The 14,214-nt window shown below is 39.7% G+C and overlaps 1 protein-coding gene across 2 annotated transcripts in view; it reads right to left on the bottom strand.

Annotated features, from left to right (window-relative positions):
• HEPHL1 (hephaestin like 1) overlaps positions 1-14,214 on the bottom strand; it is a 53,782-nt gene that overhangs the window by 38,785 nt on the left and 783 nt on the right. For both annotated transcript variants that reach the window (XM_072402630.1, XM_072402638.1), the window contains exons 2-4: positions 3,074-3,318; positions 958-1,170; positions 105-281 (exon numbers count right to left, since the gene is read on the bottom strand). In XM_072402630.1, coding sequence (XP_072258731.1) covers positions 105-281; positions 958-1,170; positions 3,074-3,318 — 635 coding nt within the window. The remainder of the gene's footprint in view (positions 1-104; positions 282-957; positions 1,171-3,073; positions 3,319-14,214) is intronic.

Genomic DNA, 14,214 nt, shown 5'->3' with positions numbered 1-14,214 from the left:
CTAACCAAATTTATTTTAACAAAAGTGTAAAATGGAACTTAGTGGCCCTTTAATGCATGATAAATGTAATCTTCAGACATTTAGCATTAGTCCTCATGGCTCACCATGCATCGTATTTCTCTCCTGAAAGTCTTCATCCTCCATATCTACCAAATCTGCTTCTGAACAATATCTCTGAATGTTCTCCTCCAGATACCAGCTAAGATTTTCATCAACAACGCTGAACATCAGCACAAAATCCTTATCCACATCCAACCGCTTTAATGAACTGTCCAAAGTACCTGCATGATAAAAATTCAGGAATAACAAAAATAAATTAGAGTTCCTTGAAGGTCATTCGGTAAAACCATTTACTGATTAGCGTTTACAGTAATGCCATTACACTTCTGTTTTCCATGCATAGGCCAGTCACCGAAATGCCAAGAGGAGTTTACAGTTTAAGCATGTGAGAAGATTATAAGCAGAAATCAAGGCTGACATCATCAGAATCTCGAGAAATCAGTAAGACTCATAAGAGGCAAACTTTCAAAAGCTTTAAAAGCAATGAATAGTCCAGCTCTGTGGTTTTGCATATTAACAGCCTTGGGTTATAAAAGGACCTGCCAAGCAGTGAGCTGGAGTCCAGAACATTTAAGTAGATCTGAATTAAAAAATACAATATGCATGGTTTGTGCAGCTTTCATTAAAATAATACATGGTAATCTTGCCATAAGGTTATTCAGGAACTTTCACTTATAAGATGAAAACTTTCTTCTAATCCTTCTCCTTCATTTCACTGGTACCCACATTGCCAATGGAGGCGACAAGCATCATGAAGAAATGGGCTACTGTTTATAATTACAAAGCATGCCCAGAGTAGCTGGAGAATTTGATAGACAAGGTTGACAGGTGACAGCTGAGATGCAAAAAATGAATTTAGAGGATAAAAACCTCTTTTTGAGTCAAACCCACAATTACCTTTTTTGCAAGTCAGCAGTGCCCCAATTAATCCACTTGCAATGTCACGGGGGGCATCGATATGGGAGTGATAGATCCATGTCAGACAGTTGGGGTCTCCACCAGTTGGTGCATGATCCTGAGTTGCGATCCAAGTGTAGGTGTGCTGTCCGCCAGGAGGGACCCCATCATCATGTTTATCTAATTTGTGGGTTCCATCTGGGTAAAAAGCCCCTGGAAAAAAACATATGTTACTAATATTTTTATTATTATTATTATTATTAATATTAATTTTATAAGTAATAAACAGGATTTATATAGTGCCAACATATTACGCAGAGCTGTACATTAAATAGGAATGTACACAATGGCCCTGGTTTATGAAAGCTCCCCAAGGCTGGAGAGAATACACTTTCAGAAGTGAACTGAGTGATCCAGAAAACATGGAATGGATTTTTAAAACTCATTTTCTATTTGCTAGCAAATGTTTTGAATCCTGGACCAGATCCATTCCAGGTTTGCTGGATCACCCAGCTTCACTTCTGAAAGTGTATCCTCTCCAGCCTTGGAGAGCTTTCATAAATCAGGGTCAATGTATTTATAGACTTTAAAATATTCTGAAATTGTTGGCTTAATAAAAACTTCTATCAATTGTAATTGATAAAATGTAATTTTTCTGATTACAGTCAAGTGTCCGTTAAGACCAATATATTAAAAAGTGACTTCACACCAAAACCAAGTACCTCCATTTTGTGATCATGTGTATTTGGATTTCATATGTATACTCATCTGACGTTTGTTGGACTGTACCACAAATCCTTTTTAATTTGATAACAAATATTAAACTTTTGATGTTTTAACTGTGTAAACTTGCCACATAATTCCCTACTTTTGGCTCCATGGTTTGGTGAATAGTCATGAGCTGTATGGCTTCTTACCTCCAATCTCTCAATCAAATATTTGTGAAATCAATCAAACAGGATTACAGGATTTGGACATAAACCTAAGAGTGTAGCAGCATTGGTCCATTCTCTATAGCTTTCTACCAAAGTCTCCTGACAATAAATGTTTGGGTTGCTCAGTCATATACACTTATTTGAATAAGGACATTATATAAAATTTCTCGGGAGATTGCTAAGGATCTACCATTTTAATCCAGATCAGGTGAGAATTTATGTCTATGGCAGTAGTGAACACCTGCTAGCCAACCACTCTTGGGCAAGGTAAAATCTAGATCTATCTTGTGTGATCCTTGCAGATGCTCCCAGGAGCAGCAATGTATAGGTAGGGTCTACCTCCACCCCTCTTCCTGGATTCTCCAGCTAAACACGATTCCTTAGATATTCTATTAATGCCTGCAGTCACCCTCTAAAAAAAATCTGCAAGAGTGAGTTGATGAGGTATACTTTAGCCAAACAATCAAGAAAAATAGGGTAGATGCAAGTAGAGGAATTTATGATTTAAACCGAATGACTGAGGATCAGCTTCTCAATGTATATTTATGAACTTCTCAGAATTCTGCTATCTCCTGGTATAACCATTATAATAATTTTAGCTGCTTTTTGCAATTCTTCACTCACTCCTACATTACTGGACTATCTCAGAGCCTGGATTTGTTGCATCATGTCTGATAAGTTTATGTTAATGCATATCTCTAAAAGAATATATATTATACCAACTCCCTAATACAAGCCAATGGAAAGGTAAGTACATTTCCTAACTTATTACACATATTACATACAATGCAAATTGACTCTATGCGGACCAGGTCACCTTAAGTGAATGTTAAAAAATGCTGACATGTACAGAACACCATAAATGCTTCTCTCTGTGTGCCAGAATTTTTTTTCTCTACATGCACAATAAGCCACACATATAAAGCTTACTTTACAGACTTGTTTTAGGCTACTGGAAAAAAGGCCAGGATAAGTTATCCCAGCCCAGCCAGTAAGATGGCCAATGACTCCAAAAGAGTGTGCATATCTCTGGAGGGTATTTTTTTTGCAAGGTAATTCCATTATATTAGGTCCCAAATTTTGTGTGCATTTTTTCATTTAAAGAACTTCAGCCAATGTTCTCAGAATGACAAAATTTTAGAACATAATTACAAATGAAGAGTTGATGTAAAGATGCTTACCTTCTGAATCCTTCTTATAGAAGACCCCATGTGGGTGTAATGTGTATGGCCGGGAAGCAAAATTCTTCAGATGGACAATGATGGTGTCTTCCACCTCAGCCTTTATAATAGGGCCCAGAAACCCCAGCCATGCTGGTTTACTGACTTCTTCTGTATATTTGGAGTTTGTGTAGTGCTTGTAGATGGCTTTCTTATACACTCGTCCTATTCTGTCTGCACCTGACTCCAAGAATATGGAGGCGTCCCTGGTTAGGAATAAAAAAAAGTTAAATGAACTAACTAAAAATGAGCTAACGTTATTAGGAGCAACTTAAGGACATCTTACAGAATTTTTCAGAAACTTTATTGTCCAGTTCTTCCCAAAAGATCTTACTCTGTGCAGCCAGTCATATTTTGTACAAACATTAAAGAAGCTTTAGAACAAAACCTCAATCACCTCTGTATCTATAAGCACTGTGAAGAAAATAAATTTTAAATAACTTTGTTTTTTCTAATGAGTATATCATCTGGGCTGGCTTTCACACTTCAAATGTAAACATACAATGGGAGTTTTTAAACTGTTAGAAACCTACAGAAGCCTTTGGGTTTTTTGAACATATAGGTATTACTTTATATCAACTGCTCTTTGTCTAAAGCCTGACACAGTCAGATATCTCCTCTACCCTCACCCAATTCTTGGAATAAAATAATCTTTGAATTGCAGAGAGGAGAGGTGGCAGCTGTAAATGTTATTTTTCCATTGGTAGTCTGATATAAAGTGAATTTGTTCAATTAAAGTGAATATCTCCTGACCATGCAGTGAGCAATTTAACAGCACGAAGGAGTACGCTGTATTTCAGAGATTATACAAATACTATATAATCATTCTATGGTCATATATGTAGCCAAACAATAGTGAATTATTCTCTTCTTTCTCTGTATCATGCATTGAACTCTCACCAACTCTCACCAACAGCAGAATACACAATTCTCGTTGTGTTCCCATGTAATTACCTTTAAATGAATAAAGCAGTGACAGTTTATTTGTCAATCACACAGGATAATAATTACTGTTATTGGATAAGTCAGTCATCTGCCTAGATTTTGTATAAGGATTTCTCAGTAGAGCAAAGCGCCCGTATTTGTGGGTGTGTGAGCAACAACCTACACAGAAAACCATCCTGTTCCCGACTGAAGGCGATGGTGGAACATTACCGATATAGAAGCCAAGGCAAAGAATATTATTAGGTAAAGCTGCCTTCTGGCTCTTACAAAATAATGATAAATGAATGCAATTATTTCCAATTATTTCAAATGTTTCCAATGATATTACTAAGCATACAAAGACATATTGGAATTGTGCAATTCCATTTCGGCCCTTTTCTAATCCTGTATGACCATGTTGCTGTTTATGGTTGAGTCGCAGCTCTAAAATGACATAGGATGATGATCTGATGTTATGGAACTTGTGTCTTGCACAGAGCCCTAACCCCAACCCTACCTAACACCATAGGGATGAAAGGAGGAGCGACCGCAGTTATATAGATCTACTCTGAATCTAGCCTTGTAGTCAAATAAAATAGGGCTCCAGACAAAGTTTTTATTTAGCTATGGATAGATTAGGTAACCCCTTTAACCTGTATTGGTTGCTGACTGTGTCCCCAGTGGAGAGAACTACCTTCAGTTCCTTTTTATCCTGAGGACAAAGTGCAGAAATTCTTTTTACATGGTAAGTTCACTTTTTAAAGAAGATGTTTACAATTCTGAAAGCAGGGCCAGGTTTATACTTTTTTCTCCCCTAGGTCTCCAGCTATCTCCTTTGTTAGGGCCCTGGGTTACGTTAAAGGGGGAAAAGGGTATCCGGCCGTCCCTAGTCACTCTAACTGTACCTCTTGTCCAATGGTACTGTATGAGCCAAATACGGCCAATACAGCTAGAATGTTTGGAGATGGTCGGACACTCTATACCACTTTTGATAAAATCCAGGTCAGTAAGAAAACAGCCACTGCTCTCCTACACCAACAATCAGAACTTCTATGCATATGGAAGTAACTTTCGCCCCTGGTGCTTGTATGTGTTTTCTTGCTGGGGGTGTCAAGCAGAGCTGGGCTACACTGGTTGGTAGAAGAGCAGACAATGTAGGGCAGCCATGATGATGGTAGAAAGGAGCTACAAGGGTTAAAGGAAATGCCATGGTGCACTGGGCCACGACTTAGGTAGCCTTGTGGGTAATCTGGCCCTGGCTGCGAGACCAACGGTTCTAATTATTATTATTATTATCAAAAAACAGGATATATATAGCGCTAACATATTACGCAGCACTGTACATTAAATAGGGATGGGAGGAGAGGTCCCTGCCCCAAAGAGCTTACAATCTTCTTCCCTTTCTATCCACAATCTAATTAGTCGGAGCACCAACTTTAAAGTGCAGCTTTGAAGTGTTTCCTAATGCCTGGGTATACATTTTTTTTTCTTATCATTGCGAGAAAGCAAAATTCCCATTGCTGAGTCACAGAAATCTACAGGGAGGAAATTACTGTCTATATTTCCCAGTGCTGTCTGGTACCACAAATCTCCTGCATCTCCTCTTCATAGTAAATCCAGGCTGGGAAATAGCACAAACACATGTGGAACCATTGGGAATTCCCCATGTTTGCTGTTTATTTTGGCATTCTTTCCAGCTGGGAATACTCAATGGTCTGGAAACGATTTGCTGAGGCAGATGGATTTAGACAAAAGCTGTTCTCTGATTGTAGACTGACAAGTGACACATTCATGGCTCTGCTTATACAGTCTGCTGAACAGTTCTATAGTAAACACAGACCGGCATCTCTGTGCTTTGCAGCTCTGAAGTCTACAGGACACATTGTTTGTGTTAATACAACTTGGAGGATGACCTGCCCGCCTTCTCTTCTTTCTCTTCGTTTTCAAGTGACAATCATAACACTTTAATTGTCCTACTGAGAGGGTGAATATTTTCAGAGGCACAAGGATCCACGAATGATGGCACGACAGATCCATGAACAAAGTTGGGCGACCACTGTACACATGCCAGATTCTCACCCGAACCCGACCATGTATAGCGGGTGAGAATCATCTGACTTATGTACATAGCCATTTAGCTGTTGGTCTGACTGCATACAATGACAAGGGTGGCACAGTGACTCAATGCCTTGCATTAAAGGATTACAGATTCGAATTTGGAGTTTGAATTTTATTCCCACAATTATTTTGGGCTTCCTGCCAAATTATACTGTTAGTTTAAATGGCTTCCCCCAAAAATTGGTCTTAGATTATGTTAATGTCATATGACATATTTCCTTTGGGGGGGATATGCAGGAAAAAATTATACTGTTAGTTTAAATGGCTTCCCCCAAAAATTGGTCTTAGATTATGTTAATGTCATATGACATATTTCCTTTGGGGGGGATATGCAGGAAAGGACACGGGGTGCACTGTGGTTTAAAGCAATCTGCATAGAGGAGCATAAGATGTACTGTGGGGTATAGAAAAAAAGGAAAATGGGGACATATAGGAGTGTACATGAGGAGGGCAAGGAGTGCACACTGAGTTGTAGGAATTCTAATGAGGGCATTTAGGACGTAACCAAAGGTGCCATAGCACCTTTTATCAAATTGCATATATTAGATGTAGGGTACCAACATGCCATCTGCAAAGGTGGTTTTGATTTTTTCTTTTTTTGTGATTAAAAAGTCATCTCCTCTGAGGGACAGTTAGCCAAATGACTATGAACTTTGTGCAGCACGGTGTAATGTGACTATATGATAATATCCCTATTATGATAATATGATAATGTTGAAGATGGCAGCCATCATCACATGATCAGTCTACACTTTTTTTAGTGAATAAACCCCATGTTTATTCACTAAAAAAATGTGTGTTCTGGTGCTATAGACAGTTGGTAGATGTTCCTCATTGGTTCTCGGGGGATAGCTGCCTGTGGTACTTAGCATTATCCAATAATCTTGAACACGGCAAAGCACGTTTCAGACTAATGCATTACATTGGTGACATGCATCTCCAAACTACAGCCTTTAGGACGACATTGTCACATTTTTTCCACTTTTTAATCTGGCCCAGAGGCATTGTCATATTGTCATTCCTTCCTGGTCCCTGGCTGCCACCCAACAACTGGTTAACCAGCAATACTGGCATTTTCAATGTGATGAGTTGACAATGGAAAATACTGGCACATTATAAGGGACATATAGGAATGTACATAAGGAGGGCATGGAGTTGTAGGATTTTTATTGAGGGCATTTATTATGTGACTAAAGGTGCCATAGCACCATTTATATAACTGCATATATCAAGTGCCAATTAGTTGTGTCATAAGTACCTAGAACAGGGATGACCAGTTATAGTACTTGAGGGCCATAGACTACTATTATTATTAATAAACAGTATTTATATAGGGCCAACATATTACACAGCGTTGTACATTAAATAGGGGTTGTAAATGACAGACTAATACAGACAGTAACACAGGAGGAGAGAAGACCCTGCCAAGAAGAGCTTACAATCTAGGAGGAGGGGGAAGTAGCACTCAATAAGAGGTGAGATCAGGGGTTTCCTGATTCTTTTGCCCAGCAAACCTTACTAAATACACTGCTGACTATTAGATGAATAATAAAGGGAATGGAGATGGACAGCCCTGATCTAGAGGAAACCAAAACCAAATCCATGGAGATACAGCATCAAGCAATACCCCAAGCTGTGTAAGTCAAGAGAAGTAACCAAGTGTGCTACAGCATGGGTAACGTTTTTTGCCTCCAAATGCGACAATGGCCCTGATTTATTAAAGATCTCTAAAAACAGGAGAAGATAGCGTATCATAGGGGAACCTGTGTGATCCAGAAAATCTGGAACAGATTTCTTAACAAATCATTTGCTATTAGCTGGCAAATGTTTTCAGTCTTAAAGTCGATCCAATCCAGATTTGCTAGATCACCCAGGTTCTCCCATGATAGTCCATTATCTCCAGTCTTGGATATCTTTAATAAATCAGGCCCGATGGGTGAGCTGTAAGACTGGCAAGAGATGGGTAGGTGCCTTCCGGAAAATGATAGGCAGTGATAAACCAAAGTTACCTGGCATTCTCCTTACATTGTCACAACCTCATGGAATGATATTTGGAATTGATAAACCAATGGATAGCACCAGTTCATAAACAATGTAAAAGCTAGGGACACTTTAGCACACTTTTTTGGCTTGCGAGCTACTTTTAAAATGACCAAGTCAAAATGATCTACCAACCATAAAAACTTGGACTTAACTCATGTGCGCGGTAGAGTTTATTTTGTAAGGCAGAGCTCCACGATCTACTCACGTTGCCTTCGCAATTTATCGGTAAATCGCAATCCACCTGTTGGGCATTTACCTCCATAGGGAATTATAGCGGTCATCCCGAAAAAGTCATTTAGTGATCCACCATGGTGGATTGCTAAACGATGTTGAGGGACCATTCTGTTCACATGCTTGATTTTTGCCCAAGACAATCATTCATTAACGTTTGATTCAGATGACAATTATCCTGCATGTGTAAGTAGCCTTTGACATCAGCATGGAGCTCCCTAGACAGAAAGACAATGTCTTAATCATCCAGTTTCTTCTTCTTGGACTTTGCATGCCTATTTCCAACATGATCACTAAATCAAGTAAAAATATAACAGTGACAGAAATGATCAGTTTAGTATCCCTAGGTACAGGAAATATGCTTCAATATAGAGAGGCACGTAGCCGTAAGAATTAGGCGCAGTGACTACATGACCGGGGGCTGGGCCTAGCCCAGAGCTTTTAAGGGGTTAAGAAAAAGGGTAGTGTTGCCAGAGGGGGCTGGGCTAGTGTACAACGTGGGACAGGAGGAGATTAGGAATGGGAGATGTTAAAAGGGGCTGGACGATAGTGAGAGGCCCTCTTTTGGAAAGAAAAAGTTTCCCACCCACCCTCCCTCTTATGTTTAGGTACAGTTGAGAGGTGGGTTCGTTTTAGAGGTTGGGGTCTTGGAAGGCGGGATTCAGTGTATTGAAAAGGGGTGGATTTTGGCAGGGGGGATCCCCTTTGGTGGGGTCTCCCCTTTATAGTGAACGGATGATTATGGCTCCTAAAGGCAGTGCTGGGCAGCTAGGGGCCAAGGTGGAGATGTTGGAAGGGTTCAATTCTTGTTGGGTGGGATTTTGCCTTCTGAGACCTGCAGCTTGGTTATTTGGGTGTATAATTGGGAGTTTGATAACATTATGGATACTGTTGTAATGGTTATGTATTATTAAAAGGGGAATTAAGTTGTTGTTGGTTCATTAAGCTATATTCAATGTAATATGTTAACATTATATAATCCCGTTTAATAATAATTATATTAATAATGGAGTGTTGTGTTAATTTATGTTAATGTATGCTTATCAAAGTGTAAAATGTAATTTATTTGGCATTTATTTATTTGGATATTTGTTTGTTAATTATTTGGAAAGTTAAACTTTATTTAATGGTGTTTTAAATAAACGGCTGCTTGCCAGCCAATTTAAATCCAAGATTTTGTGTTGGGGTATTTAATTGGGGGGAGTGGCTGGTATGCAGGGGGAGGTTTGGTAGTAGAAGGCAGTTATGACAATGGTGTTTATAAGGGATGGGCTAGAAGGTCCGAGCTCCCCGGGTCATGTATGCAGTCATTCTGTTATCTTCAGCTGTACAAACAGACATGTGAGAGAGATTCTTCAAGGGACTGATTTATTGGGTGAAGTCATTTGTAAGGATTATGTCACCTACAGTTCAAATGGATCTTTATATACAAGCCAAAAAACTACTAGAGCTAGGTACAGGTCAAAAAGTAGCTACCAGAACCTTATTATCCACAAGGCAACCAAGGCAAGAGCCTAAGGTCCGAAAGATATAAAATGGGCTCAGGTAAATCCTGTGTGCTCCTACAGTAGACAAGATTGATAATAAATTCAGGTATACCTGTCCATCACCTACCACTTTTGTAAGGCTACATACACACTTGCAATGGTTCTCGTCTGATAATTGGAGCAGGTCCGATCTTGGACGAGAATCTGGCATGTGTACAGCGCTCGTTGTCCATTGTCCGAAAGACCGTCTTGGCAATGGTCGTGGAACGATCGTAATGGAAGTGAAGGGGGAGAGAGCGCAATGGGTCACTGCTCCGTCGTTCTCCCCCTTCCCTCTTCATAGAGCAGAATGGCGCTGTATGTACCGCACTCGTTCAAGCATGGGGCATTCGTTTGCCGTTGGAAAGGATCAATTATTTCACATGTATATGTAGCCTACTACTAGTAAGTAGTTGGTGTCTGATTAGACAAGATCTGCTAATCCAGACTATACTAAAGCATGGCTTCTCTGTGTCTATTGCATTCTTTATCAATGTCAACTAAAAGGATTAAGGGCTGAGAGCTGGTTCCTTGCCTAGGGCCCCATTTGAACTTAACCCTTCTCTTGCTTGTGCGTAGATAAAGAAACAGTAAATACAAATATCTGCAGGTAATACAACATATGCATGTAACAAACCAGTAGAACTAACCCCCATGTACAAAAAAATCAGTGTGCCTCTTGGGCCCCGAGGTTGTGTAGTATGGGGGCAGGTCCTGTGCCCCCCAAGGGCCCTACAATTATGATTTGATTGGCCATCCTGCTTTCCGGAGTTATTTAGGTATATAATGGGGTTAATGGTGAAGGTGCTGCCATAAACCTGTATATCCTATGAGAGTCCTGAAGTTGTGCCTCAAAAGTTACTGTTGGATTTTATTTCAACAAAACACAGATTTTATATTTCCTAAATTTAAGGGTTTCCATTGCTTCCCTTACACCAGCACAACTCTACTATGTGATTGGGTTATCAATGTGGAATTTATTAGCAACACTACCATATCCTATATCCCAGTTTTAGGAACCTATACTAGGAGAGGTCATCAATGCCATGGGGATGTCAGTGTTATCTGGTCCATCCAAATTTCTGAGGCACCCTCTGTATGCCATTGGCTGGTCACCAGTAGACACCATATTGTAACTAGAGACTGCTTCGCAAACACAAACCAACACCAACATCTGGCGTAACTCAGATTATATAAGAGTTCACAAGTTGTATGTAGAGTGTGTCCAGGAATTTGAGCCAAGGACCCCCAACACAGCAAGACTTTAGTTTTACACTGTGATTTTTCAAACTCTTTACTCCAGCTGCTTATGTACTTCACCTCCTTCTTTTCAGTGAACGTTAGACATGCACAACAATATGGTTTTAATTTTCACAGGACAGGTCTTCACTCAGGGGAAGGAGAACAGCAGGGGACATTATGCATTTCAGAACAAATCATATCCATTTACAATGCCAACCCCCAGGAAATTGTTAGAAGTGATACACAACCTCAAGATTTATCAGTCCCAAGGTATAGGCAGGACTTTATATCATCACTACAATTTCCACCACATGGAAACATTTAATACTCAGTTCTAATTAGCATGAAGTCAGTTATAATATAACAGATGTTTGAAGGTGTGCTCACATATTATTTGCATTACATAATTATTCATATTATATAAAGTGTATATATGTGTACCTAAATCTTACAAATAATGTACATTTTAGATTGGATAAATTGTTGTAGACTTTCTGATGGACATGATTATTGTGTATGGAACATAACAATTGAAAATTTAGGCTTCTTTCAGACATGTGGTCCAAAACCACATGGGCACTTACAGGGGCAACCCCTGGTTGCCCCTATAAGTGCCCACAACCAGTTTTGTTAAATGCCTTCAATGAACCCTTTGTTGCATAGTTGAGTGCAATTCACTGCACCACAGGAGTTTACGGGTCAACCTTAAGCCCTTTAGGAACAAGGATGTTGAACCACAAATCATTGTGGTTGGAATGCATCCCTATTCAAGTCAAAGAAGTAGCTGGTTCAAGTGCAGTGAGAAGCTACATGTCATGTCCAGGAACTCTCCCGCAAACAATTGCAATGCAAACAGCCATGTGCAAAGCTTGCACAAAATAGTTCCCAACATTTCCTATAGTTGAATGCATTTTAGCAGCATACTGGACTCCATTGTATATAATTAGAATGTCAGACGTTACTTTCTAGGCAATGTCTGATGTTCATATCACACACTATTTAGGAGTTGCCACACCGCTCATAATGTGAATGAGGCTTAATTCAAGGCCCCTGCAACAGCTGGTGCTCCAGAGCTCCACTTTCTTCTCCCCATCTTCAAAGCTTGGGTGGTCATTCCTACAAAACCATGTACAATGTAACATTCCAACATTCCCAGCTGGTCCAGAACCGAAGAAGATGACATCGGCATAAGGGTTGGAGACACAACTGGTTGGAGACCGGCAATAAGAGTATCTTCGGTGGGCAGGAAGATTATAGAACCCCCCAAAAAAGTGGAAGTAAATCCTTTCACCAGTGGTGGGGACATTTTTTCCTGGTCTTATTTAGGGTTTTGGGATATTTGGCCATCTGGGGCAAAATTACATAAATTTTATAATCCCAAAACCCGGGATTGTCGATATCATAGACATAGCTTGTCCTTTCTGCAATAAAAAGCCTGCCTGCTCTCTTTTTTATTTTTAGATTTAGATCTAGTTTATGGTAAGGATTTTTTCATCCCCTAGTAAAATCTCAGCATCATTTATCAGCTGGGCATAATTTTATAAAAGCCTAGCGTTGGATCACTTCTGTATGATCTGTCTTTCAGATCTATACTCACCTGCCACCAATCCAGCTCCAAGATAGGGGATGTGCAATTTTTTTGCACATGAAATCCTGCCTGCAGACGCCGCACATGCACAGTGCCCTCTCCATTGAATCCTACAAGAAATTTGTACACTGCCAGATCTGGTTCTGGAGTCTTAAGGATCCTATGCAGCCCGCCCTGATAGCCTTAAACAGGAGATTTAGTAAACTGTCAGTGCTGCAAACTGTAAAGAATGCTAATTGCCTGGATGTGAAGCTGCCCAGTGTCAGTGGCCAGAAACAAACACGCAGATATTTGTGTGACAAACTATATGGCGATAAGGTGAACACCTGAGCGTCCTACTCATTCTTGGTCAGAAGGGATTAAAGGCAAAGGATCAGGATACCAACCAGGAAAGATTTTGTTTTTAGATCCAGGTCAGCCATATCAGTTTACATAATCTCTTATCATTGGTGCATTTTAAATGGAAAAGACATGTCTAAGGGCCTAAAATATGGGCGTGATTTTTTTAAGTTCTCCAAGACTGAAAATTATAGACTTTCATGAGAACTTAGGGGATTCAGCAAACCTGGAATCGATCTTGTCCAGAAGTGAAAGTAGTTGCCAACTAAAAGCAAATGATTTTTATGTAATCCATTTTAGGTTTCCTGGATTACCCACGTTCTCCCATGATAGTCTATTGTCTCCAGTCTTGGAGAGCTTGACAGAGGGAATGCCACCCTTAGAAATAGCTATAATGATAATTGGTGTTATGCAGACAGCTTCAATGGCAGATCAGCCACAATTCAATGAACCCCTTGCATTCTTTGGAGCAGTGTTTCTCAACCAGGGTTACATGCAACCGTAGAGTTCTTTCAGAGGTTGTTAGGGGTTCTTGATTAATGAGCAATTTTTGTCCCTCAGGTCAGTTTAGGTGACACCAATGATCTTTTTGGCTATCTGTAATGGTGACATTATTATTTATTTTATAATTTGTTAGTACAGTGGTACCTAGGTATAAGTCCCCTTTGTAATAACTCCAACTTGGTATAAGTCCTGTTTGGACACAAAACATTTTGCTTGGTATACAACCTTTGTGCTAGAACTTGTATGGGTCAAAATGAGTCATAACACCACACGCTACCTTTATTTACCTCTCTCGAGAAAAAGCCACGACTGCCCACAAGTGTCAGTACGCCAGTTGCCACCATTCAGTGAATATAACTCTCAGTGAATTACAGAACATCTCCTCCTCCTCCCTTATCAGCACCATCCTAGAAGGCACTCAACTCTTCTCAGCAAGGTAAAGGGAGGTTACATTTTCACATATTTTATCTAATTGCTTTTGTATTTATTTATTTTTGTATTAAGCGGTGTTTAGATTTTTTTATACAGCCCCATCAATGTATAATATGCCAATAACAATAGGAATTTTTTCATAGGAACGGATTAAT

The sequence above is a fragment of the Pyxicephalus adspersus genome, chromosome 1, assembly GCF_032062135.1.
Source record: "Pyxicephalus adspersus chromosome 1, UCB_Pads_2.0, whole genome shotgun sequence".
In the NCBI taxonomy this organism is placed as follows: Eukaryota; Metazoa; Chordata; class Amphibia; order Anura; family Pyxicephalidae; genus Pyxicephalus; species Pyxicephalus adspersus.
This window is presented reverse-complemented; position numbering and strand designations above follow the sequence as displayed.